Genomic DNA, 18,401 nt, shown 5'->3' with positions numbered 1-18,401 from the left:
GGGGCAGGACCCCTTCTAGATCTCTCCAAGTCCCTTTTATGTCCAGAGAAACCAAGGGTGGCCCACCCTACTATGCTCAGACAGAGCCCTGGCACAAAGCAGGGCTGTCCGAGGGTTGGGAGGGACAGAGCTCCCAGGCTGTTCTGCTCCAGAACCCCAAGCTCCTCCCTCAGCAACCCCTCCCCAGCCTAACCATCGCTTCCCTGTAGCCATCTCTGGCCAGCTGTGTGAGCAGACGGGTGGGCAGGTGTGGACGGGCCCTTTGTGGCGAGATAAAATTTTGCCATTTTCAACCCAACCAGAGGGACTTTTAGGGTCTCTTTGCCAACCCCCTGCCTCCAAGACGCCCCAAAGCAAAGTCACCCTGACAGTTATGCTGTGTGCTTAAAATCTCCAAGGAGGCATATTTTTACTTTTAATCCCGAATTTAAGAAGCCTGGCTGACCGAGCAGTCTTCACGCAGTATCCAGCTTATATCCACCATGCTGTTACAGGCGGGTTACTCATCGCAGTGTCGTGTGTCAGGGCAAAAAACTGAAAACAAATGCTTATGTGTGTCTGTGATGGCATAGCCCTCTGTGGAATACTATACAGCCATTAAAAATGATAAGGGTGCTTTTTACGTACTGATACGAAGACCTTCTGCCTAAAGTGAGCAAAGCAAGGTAAGCAATGGTGTGTAGCATATAGTACCATTTATGTGAAAATGAGGAGGGGAGGACACACACACGTTTGCGTGGTCACACGTAACATCTACTTGCAAAGACATGGAAGAAACTGATGCCACTGGCTGCCCCCAAGTAAGGGAACAGAGTGGGTGAGAGACAGAGGCGGGAGGCTTTGTTGCAAGCCCCTTTTGAACTTGGAACCATGCGAACATGGTACCTATTCAAGAATAACTATAAACCTCATTTAAAACGTGAGATGGACACCATTTTGAAGGTGGGTGGTGAGTCCCTTGGGCTAGAGCAGGCGGTCTCATCTTCGCTCAGTGAGCTCGGGGGAGATGAGCAGCTGGTGAACTCGGCTCAGCATGGGCACCTCTGTTCATCCTACCAACACCTGCCGAGCCCTGCAGGGAGCTGGTGACATAGTTCGGTCAAGGAGCTCCCCCTAATCACCTGGAGATGGGACCTGGCTTCCTGGGCCACACCCCAGACTTGCCAGGCCCAGGTTCTGCAATTTTAACAAGCCTCCCTGGGCATTTTTGCAACCACTAGAGCATTGAGAACCACTGGTCCAGCACTTTGCAGAGATCACGTCCTCAATTTCCAGGAAACACACCCCTAGAACTGAGGCCCCAGCCCAGCCGGGCGTGGCTCAGCGGTTGAGCGTCGACCTAGGATCCAGGCGATCAGGGTTTGATTCCCGGTCAGGGCACATGCCCGGGTTGTGGGCTGCAGCAGATCAGTGACTCTCTCATCATTGATGTTTCTCTCTTTCTCTCTCTCCCTCTCCCTTCCTCTCTCTGAAATCAATAAAGATATATTAAAAAAAAAAAAAGTTAAAAAAGAACTAAGGCCCCAGAGCCTGGCGCTGCTACCACTCGCTGCCACCCTGACCACCACCCCATGCACCCCTGCAGATACTTGCTTCTGACAGCTTCCCGCTGAGTCAGTTCTCCAGCGCTGTGACCAGGTTGACGAGTCCCAGAGTCCCTCGTGCTCCCAGCTGAAGGCCAGAGACCTTAAGCAGCCAGCCTCGCACGGGCCTCGTGGCCGCAGGCACAAGCTGCCCAATAAATTGCGATGAAGGGGCTCTGACCCCACCTGTTCCTCTGCAGCCTCAGTGGAGAAAGGCAGTCACACCTGGGCAGGCGCTGGCGCCTCCTTAACAAGGGCGCGGCCTGGAGCCCATAAGAGGGGAGGGCAGGCCGCGGGAGCCCGGGGTCAGCTGAGGTGGTTGTGTCGGGTGAGGGTGGTTAGCCTAGAGGGCCCTGCCATGTCCTGCCAGAGCATCGTCCACCTGTCCCTGGGCAGCCCTGCCCACGCTATTTGTGTGGTGGGCATGGAGACCTGCCTGGATCTCAGCAGGTGAGGGGCTGGGGGTAGGTGTAGGCGGGAAGGCTGGCGCCTGGCTCCCCCCGGGGCTGCCCCTGAGCTGTGTGGGGTTGAGGGATTTTCTGCTTCCTCTGCATCTTCCCTGTCCTCCTGCCTTAGCTCAAGGGCCTCCCAGTCCTGACGCTGCAGGATTCTGACTCAAATCCTGTCTCTGCCCCTTGCGGGCTGTGGGACCTTACATGAGTAGTGCCCTGCCCTCTCTCAGTCCCCTTACCTCTGAAATGGGGGTGAGGTTGCCTCTCAAGGGGGACTCCTGTACATTGGAGCCTCAGTGGGGTGACACACTCAAACAAGAGGCCAGGCCATCCTCGGGGTCATAGCACAGACCTCCCGAGTCCCAGGCCATGTCTTTTCTGCTACAGGGATCCCTGTGGTTCTTTCCACCTTGGGAGTTAGGAGTTTTATAAACAGGGTGCAACTTTGGTAATTTCTAGAGCACTGATGGGAGGGTGGCTCTGGGCTGGAGCTTGTCGGAGAGAGGACACAAGGGTCCTTAGAGTAAGGCTGAAGTTATTTTAGGACCCCCCCCCTAAAGCTGCCCTGAGGGTAAACTGGGGTGCCTCAGAACCCTAAGGAGAGAGATTGGGTGGTCGTCCCCCTCTGTGCCAGCTGCAGTCTGGGCCGCGAAGGTGAGACTTGTGCCCTAAAGTCTATCTTCGGGCACCCAGGTGTGCCCCGCGGCAGTGCACGTCCTTCACCGTCAGCGGCTCCCCGGGGGTCTCGGTGAGTGTCCGCAACAACGGCTCGGTAGCAACCAAGGAGGAGGCTGCCACCACCCAGTTGCCTCTGTCTGATCCCATGGACGTGCTGATGAAGATGACGTGCCCCAGCCCTGCCATCGACCACGACAAGGTAGGCTGGGGAGCGACGCGGGTGGAGGGGCAGCTAACACGACCCCGGGGCTCCCTCTTCACAGCTGGTGTTTCCTGAGTCTGTGAAAAACTTGGAGCCAGGCGTTTTGCGTGTCTGATCTTTAATGCTTGCGACAAACCTGTGAGGTGGGCACTCCATGGCTCCACTTTACAGATAAAGAAACCAAGGCACTGAGAGGAAGTGCCCTGCCCATGCCAGTAACTGGCATTCAAGCTCAAACATGTCTGTTTCTGTGTGTGCTTCTGACCACGACGCTGGGCTCGCCTCCAAACGGGCTGCTTTTAAAATCTGCCTTAAAAGGTTTCGGCAGCAGAACTCCAATGAGCTTTTTGGCTAAGGCTGGTCTTCTGGAGGCGGAGAATGAAACTTAAGAGCTAATGCGTATTAAATGCATGCTATCTACTAGGTATCTTGTGCACAGAGGTTGGCTTTCCCCCACTTTACATAAGAGGAAACTGAGGCGCAGAGTGACCTATCTAAGCTTAAATCGCATAACTAGAGTGGGGGCAGATCCAGGACTTGAGCCCAAGTCTGTGCCCTTTCTCCTGCGCAAGCTGGCTCCCTAATGGGACACCTGTGGCAGGCGGGTTTGACGTCCACCTGGTAGGACAGGCCGTCAGGCTCATGGTGGGTTAGGCATGGGTGGTGGTTCTGTGGTGGGAGCAGGTCACTCGTGCAGAGTAATTAGAAGCACCAGGGGCTCTAACACTCAACACCTGAGTCACAGTCCCCACCAATTACATCAACCTTGAGGCGGGGCCCCAGCATCTGTAGTTCACAGCTCCCCAGGTGACTCCACTGTGGTGCAGAGGGTGAGAATCAGATGAAGCAGGTTCAGGATTAGGGGCGTCCATGAGCAGAACCTGCAGGAGCGGTCTGCCGGGAGGTGGCAGAGGGTTCAGCTGGGATGGCAGGTAGGTGGTACATACCCATTCTGTGTGGCCTGGGCAGGGAATCCCCTAGAGGCAGGTAGTACACACTTAGACATTGAGCCCATGATGTGTCCCAGCTGATCCCAGGTGACCTGAGAAGCATTCTCTGTCCAGGGCTCAGCCTCCAGCACTGTCAAGAGTGGCCTATGGAGGGAGGTGCCTGACCTTGGAGGACCAGAGCTACCATTTAGGAACAGGTGGTGGTCACACACATCTAAGTATGGCCCTAGCTAATGTTTGGTTCTCTGGTTTGTGATGAAAGCCTTGTGGTCAAGGTCAATGGCTGAAGGGCAAGCCTTTGTCTGGGAGCAGAAGCTGGCTTGGGACACAGAAAAGAGCGAATTCCAAATCAATTCCCTCCGCAGGTGTCGCACTTCCTTTTGCGTGAGTGGCTTCACCTCCAGGAAGCCCCACATCCCCACTGCCCACCTCATGGGGTGACAGGTGAACCCCAGGAAGGGAGGTGTAGTTAGAAGGATGTGCGGCGTAGTTAAAAGCTTGACCTCCAAGCCAGGCAGCCTGGATCTCCGGTCCTGTGCTACCCCTTGCTGGATGAATGACAGGGCGAGTCCCTTGATCCCTCTGCCCTTGAGGGTAAAGCCTGCCTGGAGGGGTTACGAGGCCTGAGCGTGGAAGTCCTTGGAGTGGTCATGGCATGTTAAACGGGCTCTTCACCTAGTCCGAGTTACAGCACAGTAGCCCTGTACCGGCTCAGAGCGAGCCGTCAGAAGCTGTAATGCAAGACCAAGGTCAGGGGCTGGACTCGAGTACACGGCCCAGGCCCTACTCCTGCCTTGCAGCGCTCCCGTGGGTTCTGGTTTCTGTCTCCGCAGGTCTTGGTCTCGTACTATCAGCCAGATGTGGAGGTGCCCGTGGCCACAGCTGAGCTCTACCTCACTGCCATTGGTGAGTGCTGTTCCCACCCCTGGAGAAGGGTGGGCTTGACAGAAGCCGGGGGCGGGGAAAGGGGCTCTCTCTGTAATGAGATGCCTTCCGCGGGTCCTGGGTGGATTCCCCGCATGCCCACGCATACTCCCTCCTCAGCTCAGCCGCTTCTCTCGCACCCTCAGCACTGCCGACCTAATTCTCTGCGAACAGAGGCAATAGGAGCATCCATGTGCTCCCGTCATCTCCTCGCCTACCTGTCGGGTGCCAACCTTTGCCGCCTCGGTACAGTGGGTGACGTGTCTGGTTCAAGGCTTATCACACTAGATCCTTTCCCCTCTCACTTGCATTTAAGAACATTCCTTCTGTAATTCTTACTGATGTAGGATCCCACTACCCCTCGCCCCCTCTTCTGGATCAGTCCAGAACAAGCTATCGTGGCTACAACGCCTGTTCTCTTCAGGAATAAGCTGTAGCGTTGATTCTCTTAAATCCGATGCTGTGTTCTCTTCAAGCTCGCTCCCCACCACTCTGCTAATGTGCAGCCACCTCTGCATCCTCAACTTCTCCTCCCTTCCTCTGGAGCCTGCTCAAATCGGACACCCCCCCCCCCTTACTGAGGACCCTAAGAACTTCCTCACTGAGTCCAGTGGTCAACTCTGTCTTCCTCTGCCTTGGCCTTTGTCAGTGTTGAACACAACTGGTGACCTTTCCTTGATGTGTTTCACTTAACACTCCAGGGACCCTGCCCTCAGTTTCCCCCTTACCGAGCTGGCTGTTTCTTCTCAGATCCTTTGCTGGATCCTTCCTGGAGCCTGAAGTGTCCCTGGGGCTCAGGCAGTGCCCGGCACGTGGCTCTATAGACAGGTGACTCCCAAAACTCTAGCCAGGCCTCTCCCATAAACTTGGCTTGGCTGTCTGCTGACCCAACACAACGTCTAACCAACATCTCAAAACTGACACCTTGTTGTCCGGCTATTTCGGGCCAGAACTTGCCCATGCGGTCGGCTACATTGGTCGGCAAAGTATTTAAAATTACTTAAGTTAATGTAAGTGCAGACACGAGTTATCTCTTGACCAGTCAGCAACGTTCGGACATGGAAACGCGTGTATACTCGTGACTGGTCAGCAAGGTGTTTAATATATCCCAAATTGGGCTGCGTCTCTCCATCCCAAACACCGATTTTTAATTACCTTCCTCATCGCCGTAGATAGTAGTCGGTCCTTCTAGCCGACTCTCCGTTTGGCCCGTGTAGATCGGTGGATATTGTTGGCTCTGCCTTAAGTTCAGCTGGAATGCAGCTCCTCGCCACTTGCATTGCTCTTAGCCTGGTCCGAGTGACCGTCTTCTCTTGCACAGGTCCCCAGTGGGGCCCCCTGCTCCGCCCTTGCCCTTCCACAGGTCCAGTCTTAGCTCAGCCCCAGAGCAGCCCGCCTGTGAAAGGATATCGGATCAGGTCTCCTTGGATCAAAGCCTCCCGCTGCCTCCATTTCCTCGCATGAAAGCCAGTGTTACCCACAGAGCCTGCCTGAGGCAGCCCACGCGACCTCTAACCTGTGCCCCATTCTAACCTGTGCCCCATTCTTCCCTGTGTCCATTCTGCTCTGGGCACAGTAGTGTCCTTGACCCTTGAACTTTCCACCTTGCACTACCTGTTCGGTTTGCTTTTACTTCAGATACTGACATGGATCACTTTGGGCCTCCTTCGGGTCTCTGTTCACATTTCAACTTGGAAGACTTCTCTGGCTTAAGACGGGGACGACCCGCTCCATCCCCTTGTTTCCACAGCACTTTTACCATTGGACACGTGTATTTTATTTCTTCCTCCCCTGCTGCATGTGTGCTCACACACACCTTTGCACTTGAAGGAGACAGGGCCTGTCTTGCACGCGGCTGTACCCCTAGCACCCAGAACAGCATCTGGTGCGTAGCCAGCACTGGGTCCTGGGCATGCATGGCCGGCGCCAAGTATAGAGCAGCAACCAAGGTCAGTTCGCATGGCCCTGGCATTCCAGTTGAGAAATAGCATGTCGGGTGACAAAAGCTACAAATAAAAAAAGCCATACAGTGGTCACTTGGTGGGGAGGGGTAGAAAATGAAACATAAGACAGCAGGGAGAACCTCTATGGCGATACTTGGGCAGAGCCTGGGTCCTTAAGTTCTAAAGGGGCTTGCAATGGCCAGGTACTGAGCCCTTCCTATGTGTTAGAGTGCCAGGAGCTTTCTAGAAGGCTAGGGAGGCGAGCCCTTCCAGGTAGGAACCATCTGGGGAGAGGCCACCAGGCACAAAAGGACATCGTGACCACAGTGGATTTGTTTCGTGAGCGCCCAAGAGGTTGGGGGAGACACGTCACTACTTGGGCCTCTGTGGGCTTGCTCACGAGAAGGGCTCTGCCTCTGAGGAATGTTTTCTAAGCCTACAGCATGCCTGAAAGGCTGGATGGCCCTGCTACCAGCCTTGGACAGCCCTGGGGGATTAGCTGCAGCTTCGAGGCTCGGTCCAGCAGGTCCAGGGGCCTAAGACCTTTCCCTCCTTTGCAGTGGTCTCCCTGGATGTGGATATCTATCGCAGAGGGCAGGTTGAGACTGCAATTGACCATCGGGCTAAGGTGAGGCTGCTGGGGAAGGGTGCAGATGGGAGCCCCTGAGTCAGATCTGGCCAACGACCTATTTGACTTTCACGGTGTCTGTTAAGTCACCTGCTGCAACACAAATCAGAGCTGAAGTCGATCCTCTAGCTTTTTCAAAAAACTATGCTAGGTTCATATCCAAGCCTGGTAATATAGTCAACCAGAGCACAGGGTTAGCTGCCCCCGTCAGATGGGCATGTCTCCTCCACTTGGCCTCAGTCCCTGCTTCCCCTGACACTAGGTAGAAAACTGGTAGCCTATCACTAGATATTGGTCCACTTACCTGATGTTACCTTCAAGGCACTTGAGTTGGTAGATTCTGACCTAGACGTTCCTGTCACCCTGAAGAAAGGCCTGGCTCTGCCCCTGGTTGGGGGAAAGCATCTGGGAAGCAGAGGATTTTACCTGACATCTTCCTGAACCAACATTCCTGTCTTTGCAGAAAAACTGGGTCTGGGGTCCCAATGGTTGGGGCGCCATCCTGCTTGTGAACTGCAGCCCCGCTGACATTGTCCAGCTCATAGACAAGACTAAGAAGGTGTTCTTTTCGGAGGGTAAGAAAGAACTGGCCACTGACCTGGGACTACTGCCACCTTTCCTCCTTGAGTTCTGCCTTACCCTGGGACTTCACTGCCCACCCCTCAGCAAACACAGATTCTAGGCCTATGTCTCCAGTCGGGGTCAATCAAGTCTCTTATCAATGGCTTGAAGCTTGTAAGAGGCCCTGTGGCCCCATGGGAAGGGCATGGGATCTGATGTCAGTCAGTAAACTGTTAACTTCCTGGCTATGAACTTGAGCATGTTAACTTCCCTGGCCCTTGTTTTGCCACCTGTAAAATGGGTCTGACACAGTTGGCCTTTCAGGGTCAGGGAGAAGACTAAATGAAGACACAGAGGGGTGTATGAGACTCTTCCTAAAAACCCTCTTGCCGCCTGGGGCAGGAACTCTAAGGCAAAAGCTACCTCGGATCTGGTCCTGACGTGGTTGGGACCTAGGTTCTAGGTCTCGGCAGTAGAACGGATGTCCTGGTTCACACCAAGGCTGGGGGCAACCCTTGCTGAACTGACTGTGCCAGGCCCTGTTCTAGGTGTTTGTGTACTGCCATATGGGGTCAAAGCCATCCTCACTCAAAGTGGGCCAGAGGCGTAAAACGTGATGCAGGCCTGGGCCAGAGCGGGAGGCAGAGGGTCCTTGGCACTCCAATGCACAAGCCCCCCACCCCCTGGAGCGCTGGCTTCCAGAAGCCCTGAACCTCACCTTGTCTCTTGCCCAGAAATAAAGAATCTGTCCCAGATGGTACTGAACGTTCAGGGGCCCAGCGGCATTTTCAAGAACCACCGGCTGGTTCTCCACACCTCCAAGGAAGAGGCAGGGAAGGCAAGAGTCTACCTGGCCCAAGGTGAGTTCTTGCAGCGGCTCCAGCTCTACTCTCACCTCCAGGTGAGTGGTGGCCATACCCCGACCCGGTACGGTCCCCTCAAACCCACTGGGGATCTAGAGATGCAGGTCAGGGTCTCTGTTGTGGCCGAACTTGTACCCCTAGGATCATCTGGCTGCCACCATCAACAAACACAGTCTACACACATGGGTGGGTCATTGTACCTCCAGGCCACTTTCCCCAGTGGAGGTGATGATGGTCCCTATCCTATGGGATCTTTATATCTGGAGGAAGAGACATGCACAGTAGCTAAAACAGTAGCTACTGCCTTATGCAGATTAGATGATGGCTCCTGCCCATTTCTCTTGCCAGATCCACCTTCATTTCTGAACCAGAACCCCACTAGATTGTTTCTGGAATACAGGGCCAAGAAGGCAGGTGCAGCGAGGCTGGCATGTCCACCTTGGGCTCCACGCCACACACTGCCACCTTCAGCCCCTATCAACCTGGCAGGCAGGTGGCCTGCCCCTATTTATAAAGGTTTAAGGACTGTTGGGTTAGAGAGGGGACATGTCCACCTCCAGCAAAATGCCCTTGAACGAGGAAGTCAAGGGAGGCCCAGGGGCAGGGAGGGGGAAGAAGGCAGATGTGGAACCTGGTGGAAGACTCGCCTCGTCCAGTCTGACCCCCTCAAGGCCAGCAGAGAAGCCTCCCCCTTACCCCCAATCTACACATGGCCAGCAGCAGAAAGATGTGAGAAAGGAGCCAGTACCCTGGGCCGTCGGGTGTGGTGACAGCTGGTCTGTCCATGCTCTTCCTTCCTTCCTAGAAGCCGACTCCAGCACCTGCGAGCTGGTGCTGGGGTCTGGCCTGTACACCTACACCCTGGCCCCCCTGGACAGCCACTTAAAGGAAACCTTCTACGTGGAAGCCACGGAGTTCCCGTCCGCCAGCTTCTCTGGCCTGATCTCCTACTCGGTGTCTCTGGTGGAAGAGTCTCGGGACCCGGTAAGTCCCGGAGGAGACACGCCGCCCTCGGAGCAGGGACTGTGTGGGAAGGGACATCTCTCCCAGCTGGGAGGAGGAGAGGGGAGGACAAGGCTTGGCGGGTGGAGCTGGGGTCTCCTGCCACCTTTGGAGGAAGGAGCAGCAGAGGACAGGTGAGCGCCTGGAGGTGGGCTGGACTGAGCATCTGGAGGCCCGGGGTCGGGTCGGGGAAGAAGCTGGGTGTGGAACCGGGTCACCAACAGGACCGTGCCTTCTATCGCAGTTAGTTCCAGAGACCCTGGTATACAAGGACACGGTAGTGTTCCGGGTGGCTCCTTGCATCTTTACCCCAAGCACCCAGATGCCTCTAGAGGTCTACCTGTGCAGGTACGAACCCCTTGGGCTGTCTGTGCCAGGCCGCTTCTGTCCCTAGTACCCACTTCTGTCTGTCTGCGGGGAGTTAAGAGGGCTAGACTTCTCACCAGGAAAGTGAAATCCCTCCCCCCCAGCTGCCTGGTCCCCAATATGGTCTTCAATACCAGTCTGAGCACTTACAGCAGTGAGGTCCCTCCCCTGGTCAGAGATAGAAACATCAATGATGGGGGTCACTGACTGGCTGCCTCCTGCACGCCCCCTACTGGGGATCGAGCCTGCAACCTGGGCATGTGCCCTGACCGGGAATCGAACTGGGATCTCCTGGGTCATAGGTAGATGCTCAACCGCTGAGCCACACCGGCCAGGCCCCCCCCTGGTCTCATAAGGAGAGACGGACAAGTAAACAGCATGACTTCAGGTAGTATCAGGTGCCATAAAGCAACGTAAAAGGAATGGCAAGGACAAGGGTGTTCTGGGGGCAGCAAAGAGGCCTGTAGAGCTAGGAGAAAGCAGGTGACAGGAGGAAGGAGGGGAGGAGACAAGGACAGGGCTAGGGCCAGCGGGGCCTCGGACCCTGTGTGTCAGGGCATGACCTTGGGGCTGTAACAGACCCCAAATACGATGGTTTAAAGTCAACCAGTGCTTAAGACCTTTTTAGGTTGACAACTTGGAGAGAAGCCCATGGAGACAGGCTTCCCCACAACCAAAGTTACTGAAGAGACTGAAGTGCAGAATCAGGTCTAACCAGGGCTGGAGGTTTGCCAGGCGAACAAACCCAGGTAGACGGTGGACAGGGTGTAATTATGATGCATTGTAGCCTCGGAGCCAGATGATAAGAAAGGTGGAGAAACAGGGTGATGGGAATGGGAGCAGTCGCGGGTCAGAGGTCCCTATGAGGTCAAGCTGCTGGCCCGGCATCTAGATGGGGCGAGCATGGGAGCTGGAGGGGATGGAACGGACAGGTCACAATCTTGGAGGTGGTGCGACTGTTGGGGCTAGGAGGCTGAGGAAGGGTGGATAAGATCTGTCAAGTGAAGGGGACTTAAAGAGGTCGTGATGGCCCGGAGGCAGCAACACATGTAGAGGGGGACCACCTGCCTCCTCCGGGCCCCTGGGGTATAAAAGAAAAATGGCTCTTCATGGGAGGGCTGCGAGGGGAGCAGGGTCCTCAGGGGAACACCCGGTATTCAGGCACGGCTTGATCCAGCTTAGCCACAGGTGGCCGTGACGCTGGGGCTGCCCACCCTCACCCCCGCACACATCCCCAAGACTGCTCTAGACCTTACCAGCCTGATCAGCTCCCTGTAGCCTCGCAGACCGAGATACGGCGTTTTTGGAACAGTAACAAAGAGTAGCAATTCAAGGTTTATACCTAGAACCAGGTTAGAATCTCAGTGTTGACACTGCCTAATAGTGTGACTTTTCTGGCATTCAACAAAATGGGTGATCTTTTTAAACAGCCGCATACATCACTGTTTCTCTCCAAGGAACAAATGTACATCAGGGACTGGTATGACAGTGCTAAGATCCCAGGGTTCAAGACCCACCCCCTGCTTCTTGTATAAATATGACAACCTTGTTGGCCATCTCAAGGGGACACCTAGCTTGACTTCTCGGGGGAAAAATACAGCCCCTCGGGGAGAGGAGTAGGCCCACTGGGTAGACACAGGCCAGGAGAGCCTGGGGCAGCTCCCAAACTGCCTGGGGCAGGGGGTAGAAGGTACTTGCAGGATAGGGACAGAGCAGGGTCCTAGGCCACCAGAGTGGGGACGGATACTAATAGTTCTGGACCAGACTCTGCCATGAGCTAAGCAGAGTGATGCTGGGCAAGATGTGCTCTGTGCTACCAGCTTGTGCTCTCTGAGGATGAGGGACAGCCACTCTGCATCTCTCCTGGGTGGGGACATAATCTCTTCTGACCAGAAGGAGGTGCCCCCTTCCCTGGGGCAGCAAGGTCATGATGGGGGTGGGGGGGGGGGCATGCCTCGAAGACCTCAGAGCTGGCTTATCTCCTGTGGCAGAGAGCTGCAGGTCCAGGGTTTTGTGAACACGGTCACGGAGCTCAGCGAGAGGAGTAACAGCCAGGTGGCGTCTGTCTACGAGGACCCCAACCGCCTGGGCAGGTGGCTCCAGGTAACGCCCCGCCTGTCTGTGGTGGGAGGGACGGGGGGATTCTGACTGCAGCCGGTACAAAGACCATCTCAGGCTTCCATTCGATCTTCCCAGCAAAGCTAAGCCTAACTAAGGCGTCTTTGTTTGTAGGACTTCAGTGGAAGCTCAGATAAAATGGCCTTGCCCGAGTCACAGCCCCTAAGGAACAGAGCTTAGATCTAACTTCTTCCTACTCGGAATGCTCGTGGTTGAGACCTCAGAACACCTAACCCTAACTAACCCCTAGGCAGCTGAGGGAGCTGGTGCCCTCAGCTACAGGCTGTCAGAGCTGGCACATTGCTTGGGGGGGGGGGGGGGCTAGGCAGCCAGATCAGAGCGAAGAGGTCAGAGGCAGGTAAGCACTGGGACCTCTTCAGCTAAAGCAGGGAATAGAAAAGTCTAGAGCAAGATGGGATGCCATTGGCCAGTTCGAATCAGGGGTGCAAATGTCCTGATTTAGGTTTGAAAAGACCTCTCCAGCTGAGAAAGAACAGTTCTTAGGGGCAAGAATAGAAGAGAAACTGTCTGGAGGCCCTGGCAGTAACTTGGGGAGGAGGTGGTGGCAGCTTCCCCAAAGGGCAACGGGGATGCGGGATGTGTCTGCTCAGAATGTACTTTAGAAGTAAAGCCAACCAGCTTTGTTCCTGGATTTGGTGCAGACAATGATAATCCAGGTGACTCACATTTTAAACTTGATGGATGGGAGAATGGGTCAGGAAAAGCCCCCAAGAAGGAGCCATTTCTGAGCTGAGCTTTGAGGTTGAGCAGGAGTTGGCAGGAAGAAAGGGTTCTTATTGCCCTCCTCTGGAGGTGGCCCGGGCACAGGGAGCACTGTGCCAGGCAAGTCGGACACAGGCAGGAAAGCAGCTGATGGAGGGAGAAGATATCACCACTTGTTTTCCTGTCCCCTCCAGGATGAAATGGCCTTCTGCTACACCCAGGCTCCCCACAAGACAATTTCCTTGGTCCTCGACACCCCTCGGGTCGCCAAGCTCGAAGATTACCCCATGAAATACTCACTGGTGTGGGGCTCGGTTTGGCTGATCTGAACTCGATCCAACCTCTCAGGCCTGGTGCCTGCCCAGGAAGGATGGGGTGTCAAGGGAGAGGGCCCAGGTGGCCTCTGAGGGCAGAGGGTGTGGGAGTCTACCTGAGAGTCTAGGTTAGGGGTAAGACGGGGTCTTAAAGCCCATCTCCCCTAACACCCCCACCCTGGCTGGGTCTCCTTCTAGAGCCCAGGGATTGGCTACATGACCCACTGCACCGATGACGATAGGGTGGCCAGCATGGATTCCATTGGGAACCTGATGGTGTCCCCACCTGTCAAGGTCAAAGGGAAGGAGTATCCTCTAGGCAGGATCCTCATTGGCGGCAGCTTTTACCCCAGGTGAGGCCAAGAGGTCAGATGTCTTAAAACTAAAGGGGCCTGTAGTCACCTGGCTCTGACTCCCATGTGACTCAGCAGGTCCTCTGCCCTGGACCATTCCTTAAATGCTCACGTAAGGATGTTTGTCTGCGAATCACGTAGGAGACTAAAAAGAGAGAAAGCAGACGAACTATTCATCCTCTGAGTGGTGGTTCCAGGGTTTAAGTTGAAGCTTGCTAAACTCTGCTGGCCTACTGACCCAACAGGATGCCACTTCCACAGGATGTGGACTTCTAGGGGGCCACCCTCAAGGCTAGGCTTCTTGGTGGCCATTCAGCTAAAGCCAGGAAGTACAGTGTCCCAGGGCCCAGTCTTTTTTCTAGAATCTCTCGGCTCAGTCCTGAGTTGGGCCAAAGTAAGGGGTTCTTAATAACCGCCTTCCCCTATGGACCAGTTGCTTGAGCCCAATGGTTAAAGCAGCCAGGCTGCCTGAAGGTAGCCATTCAGCAAGTCGGCGGCAGCCAACCCGGGCCATGCTGGCTCTCAAGGGCTGTTCCTTCCCTCTTCCCTTTAGCAAGGACGGCCGGGACATGAGTAAGGCCCTCCGGGAGTTCCTCTATGCCCAGCAAGTCCAGGCCCCGGTGGAACTCTTCTCGGACTGGCTGATGGTCGGCCACGTGGATGAGTTCATGTGCTTCATCCCCAAACAGGTCAAGAGTGAAGACGAAAAGGTCTGTGTTGGGGACTGTGGAGGGCGGGGCGTCTCCCACCCTCCTTCGGAGACCCTCGGCAGCTTCTGGAGGGGAAGCCAGCGTCTGACCCTAGTTCTGTCTTCCAGGACTTCTGCCTGCTCCTGGCCAGCCCCAGCTCCTGCTACAAACTCTTCCAGGAGAAACAGAAGGAGGGCTATGGAGACATGCCTCTATTCGAAGAAGTGAGGGAGGATCAGCTCCTCTCTAACGGTAGGGGACAAACAGCAACAGAATGGAGGCCCGCCCCTATTCCCCGGGTGTCCTTCCCAGTCATTTGATGACCTTCTTTCCAGGTAGAAAGGTTCCCAGGGCAGCAGAAAAGCATAGCGTGCACTGTGTTAGAACACCTTACCCAGCTCTGTGCTATGTTGCCTGCCTGCCTTTCTTCTTCCTCCAGGGAGGGAGGCCAAAACTATCAACCAACTTCTGGCTGATGAAAATATGAAAAAGCAGAACGACTATGTGGAGGTAGGGGCCAAGGATGTGAGGGACCTTCTCCAGAAAGTGGGGGGATGCACTGACGATCGAGACAGGCTCTTAATTGAACTACAATAGCCCAAGCATCTTGCAAGATACGTTACTGTAATCCTCGAAATAACCGTGGGAAGTTAAACCCATCTTGTGTATGACAGGCTCAGACCAAGTCGATGAGTTGGGGAAGTGGGTTTGAACCCATGGGACTGCCAAGTTCATGCTTCATGCACTGTTACTCATGGCATCTTACCAAAAAACAGTGCTGTAGCTCAGCAGCCTGCAGCAGAGGCCCCCACCCATGACTTCTCTAAGAAGCTGAGTCCAGAGGCTTAGGAACGGACCAGGGCCTTCTCAATGCTCAGGCCCATCAGCTTGGTGTTCAGAATCACCCAGCACCTTGGATCTCTGAAAGTGTGGATCACAGACTGTGAGAAGCACAGGAGTTCCCAGAAGAGATCACTTAACTTCTAGAAGGGAAGCCAAGGCTGGAGAAGGGCAGTTGCCCGGGGTCACATGCTCAACACAAAAATGCTTTGCCCACTGGGTCTTTATTGCTCCTGGCCAAGGTGTGTTCAGTGCCATAGTGCACTGGTGCTCTAACCTTTGCCAAAACAGGGAAGGTTTCCTGGCACAGCAGGGTGGGTGCCAGCCAGGCATGGTGTTGGAGCAGCCCTTGACAGTATCCTGGGTATAGTGGTCATGAGCCCTGTGTCAGACCACGGAAATGCTCAGGTGTTGGGCATCGCCTGGTCTGAGCAGAGAAGTGCCCTGGATGGGGACCCCTAGTCTTGTCCCTTCCTGAGGGAAGCAGAGTGCCACAGTCTGAGGACTTATGCCCTTTCCTGGACCGCTAACCCTCTGCCCTTGCCCAGGTTCCCCACCGTGGCCAGGCTTGAGCGCCAAAGGGAACCCATGCTATAGAAATAGGACTAGTAGCTGCCCCAGTGCTCACTGGCTATGGGATCCTGGCCTCTCAGTACCAGGCCTTTCCTCTGAGTTCCCATTTCCTCTCAGAAAAAGGGAACTGTGCCCTCTCATCAGAGGCTGGCATGCCACATAAGGGTCCCCCACACGAGGAAAGGTGGGAGGTGCTTCAGGCCACTCGCTTCCATTCCCACGATCTCACACCTCTCCCGGCCCACCCACCCACCCTTCCTGCCCTGCAGAAGTGCATTAACCTGAACCGAGACATCCTGAAGCGGGAGCTGGGCCTGCTGGAGAGGGACATCATTGATATCCCACAGCTCTTCTGCCTGGAGCAGCTGACCAACATACCCTCCAGCCAGCAGACCTCGAAACTCTATGCGAGAGCTTACTTCCCCAACCTGGTGAGAGGCAGGGGTGGCGGGGTGGCTGGCCCCTGGGTGGGGGCTGTTCAGCCAATTGGCTGGTCCCCTGACCCATTGGGAGAGGAAGTACGGTGGAAGGAGTCCTGCCCCCACCATGGAGCAGTGAGGAGGGCCCAGGCTGGGTGACTTGCCAAGCAGTGACCATGGGCTGGGCCTCGGGCTAATCACCAGCATTAGGAGTCACTATGCAGCCCGCCTCACAGGCCAGGATGCTGTGCTGCCACCAGACTCGATGGGGCCGAGCCATCTGCCGGCCGAGGCCATGGGCAAGCTCCCAGAGATGGGGCCTTCCTGTCCACATAGCCTGTGACCAGGGCAGCATCGGGAACACGGAAGCGCTCACGCAGTAACACTGCTGTGTAGGCTAGGGGAGGAGTGGGGGGGGGGGGGTGCGTGTATGAGACCCCTGCTGTGCCAAGCCCACTCCACCTCTGGCCTACATCTGACCTTTCTCACAATTGGGACCCACCAAGCAGGCACTTGGCATGAATTCTGAGACACTTGGGTTCATCTGTTCCTTAAACACTTGCAGATCTCTTCTCAGGCCCAGGGACACAGGCCCTGCGTCCATCAATCACACATGGGTATCTGTTAATTTTAAGACTGATGTCCCTCTGGGCATGAAATAGGAGCCCCTTGGAGGCCCTCAGAGTAGGTGCGGGCTGTGGTGGGAGTCGCTGTAAGGAAGAGATGCTAGAGATGTAAAAAATGGACAAAGCCAATGCCAAAGCTAAGGGCAGGGGAACATTCCAGTAGAGGTAGGCAAGATTATGGTGCAAATGAGACTAAAGGCCAGACAGAGAGGTGGGAGGAAGAAGCCAGGGAAGTTGGCAAAACCAGACCTTGGCCAGGCAGGCTTTTAGTTTTGCTATTGGGAATCTCACAGGGGCCACTGGGCGCTTAAGCAGAAGTGTGTTGGACTTGCCAGGATCTGTGATTAGTGCATGAACACAGGCCTGCAGAGGTGCTGGTGTGTGCTTGCTTTCCTGGTCTGGTCCAATCGCAGAGGCAGCTGGGTTTCCCCTTGCACTGACCCCAATAGTACTTTCTTTCGTGGCTCCAGCCCACAAGACCTTGCCCATCCTGTCTGACAGATGCAGGTGATTGTGATGGGCAAGAACCTGGGCATCCCCAAGCCTTTTGGGCCCCAGATCAAGGGTACCTGCTGCCTAGAAGAAAAGGTCTGTCAGTTGCTGGAGCCCCTGGGCTTCCAATGCACCTTCATTAACGACTTTGACTGCTACATGACTGAAATCGGAGACTTCTGCGCCTGTGCCAACGTCCGCCGGGTTCCCTTTGCCTACAAATGGTGGAAGATGGTGCCTTAGACCCAAGCCTAGCACTGCTGGCCCTACCCCAGCATAAATGGCCACTGTCACTCTCTGCCCGGGGGGACTAGAGAGTTGAGACACCACTCCTTCTTTACCCTGTTCCCCCACCCCTCAGAATCCAGTTGGGGGGGCAAATGCTGCCACAGCTCAAACCCCTTGGGTAAAGATGAAAACTCTTCAGCTAAGGAGTGGTTACTAGCTACCCATTAAAGCTCTAGCTGTTCTGAATGCATTTTGGCAGTGGCTGCCTTATTTGGGGGAAGGGGTGGCAGCTAAGGATGGAAATCTGAGCAGCTGGGATTGGGCTGTCCCACTCGTTGGGGCAGGGAACTAGGTGAACAAGTTGCTGTGTCTACTTCATTGTCCAGTGGAAAGTGGTAGGAATGAGTTTGAAGAGCATGAGACACGCCAGGTCTGGAAGTTTGAGCCTAATGGGACAGCCCAGGAGAGGTGGTACCCTGCCTTGTGAGCACTTGGCTTTGTCAAAAAGTGGCCCTGGTCTCCTTGGGGTCCCCAGGTGTAGCCTGAGGGACAAGGTACCTCAAGGGCAGGGCTGGTTGACTCCCATTATGCCTGTGTCCAGAAGAAATGCCCACTCGGGGACCCAAAGCTGCCAATTCCCATCTGCCTGCCTGTGTTAATGGCACAAAGATGCTATTAAATGATTCTGAGAAGCTATAATCATGGCTTTCCCCACCCTGCCCCTCCTCCAGCTGATGGGAAACTCCAAACAGTCTAGGAGCTTGGAATGGAGACAGTGCCTCCTGGGAGGGGCGGGTCTGATGACATCAAATAGCCAATATCCAAGACTCCACAAGTAAGTGACCGGCGTTGAAATGGTGGTGGTTGCAGGGGT

At 55.2% G+C, this 18,401-nt stretch overlaps 1 protein-coding gene across 1 annotated transcript; it reads left to right on the top strand.

The window, feature by feature from the left end:
* Positions 1 to 1,923: 1,923 nt before the first annotated feature.
* On the top strand, positions 1,924 to 17,542 carry PADI6 (peptidyl arginine deiminase 6). Its single transcript, XM_016219417.2, has 16 exons — positions 1,924 to 2,033; positions 2,729 to 2,912; positions 4,699 to 4,771; positions 7,293 to 7,360; positions 7,824 to 7,935; positions 8,656 to 8,781; positions 9,590 to 9,772; positions 10,035 to 10,134; positions 12,144 to 12,255; positions 13,188 to 13,295; positions 13,506 to 13,660; positions 14,214 to 14,370; positions 14,478 to 14,601; positions 14,789 to 14,859; positions 16,032 to 16,193; positions 17,309 to 17,542. Exons 1-16 carry the CDS (start codon positions 1,942 to 1,944, stop codon positions 17,540 to 17,542), a joined length of 2,061 nt encoding a protein of 686 aa, XP_016074903.2. The 5' UTR covers positions 1,924 to 1,941.
* The last annotated feature ends 859 nt before the right edge of the window (positions 17,543 to 18,401 follow it).

The sequence above is a fragment of the Miniopterus natalensis genome, chromosome 9 (genome assembly GCF_054644295.1).
Source record: "Miniopterus natalensis isolate mMinNat1 chromosome 9, mMinNat1.hap1, whole genome shotgun sequence".
Classification (NCBI taxonomy): domain Eukaryota; kingdom Metazoa; phylum Chordata; class Mammalia; order Chiroptera; family Miniopteridae; genus Miniopterus; species Miniopterus natalensis.
Note: the sequence above shows the minus strand (reverse complement) of the source record. Positions and strands in the feature narration are given on the sequence as shown.

Bases quoted from the DNA above. Each gene is read 5' to 3' on its own strand.
- PADI6 (XM_016219417.2), top strand. From the start codon at position 1,942: ATGTCCTGCCAGAGCATCGTCCACCTGTCCCTGGGCAGCCCTGCCCAC. The intron at 4,772-7,292 runs GTGAGTGCTGTT...CCTCCTTTGCAG, and splicing joins GCTCTACCTCACTGCCATTG to TGGTCTCCCTGGATGTGGAT. The intron at 13,661-14,213 runs GTGAGGCCAAGA...TCTTCCCTTTAG, and splicing joins GGCGGCAGCTTTTACCCCAG to CAAGGACGGCCGGGACATGA.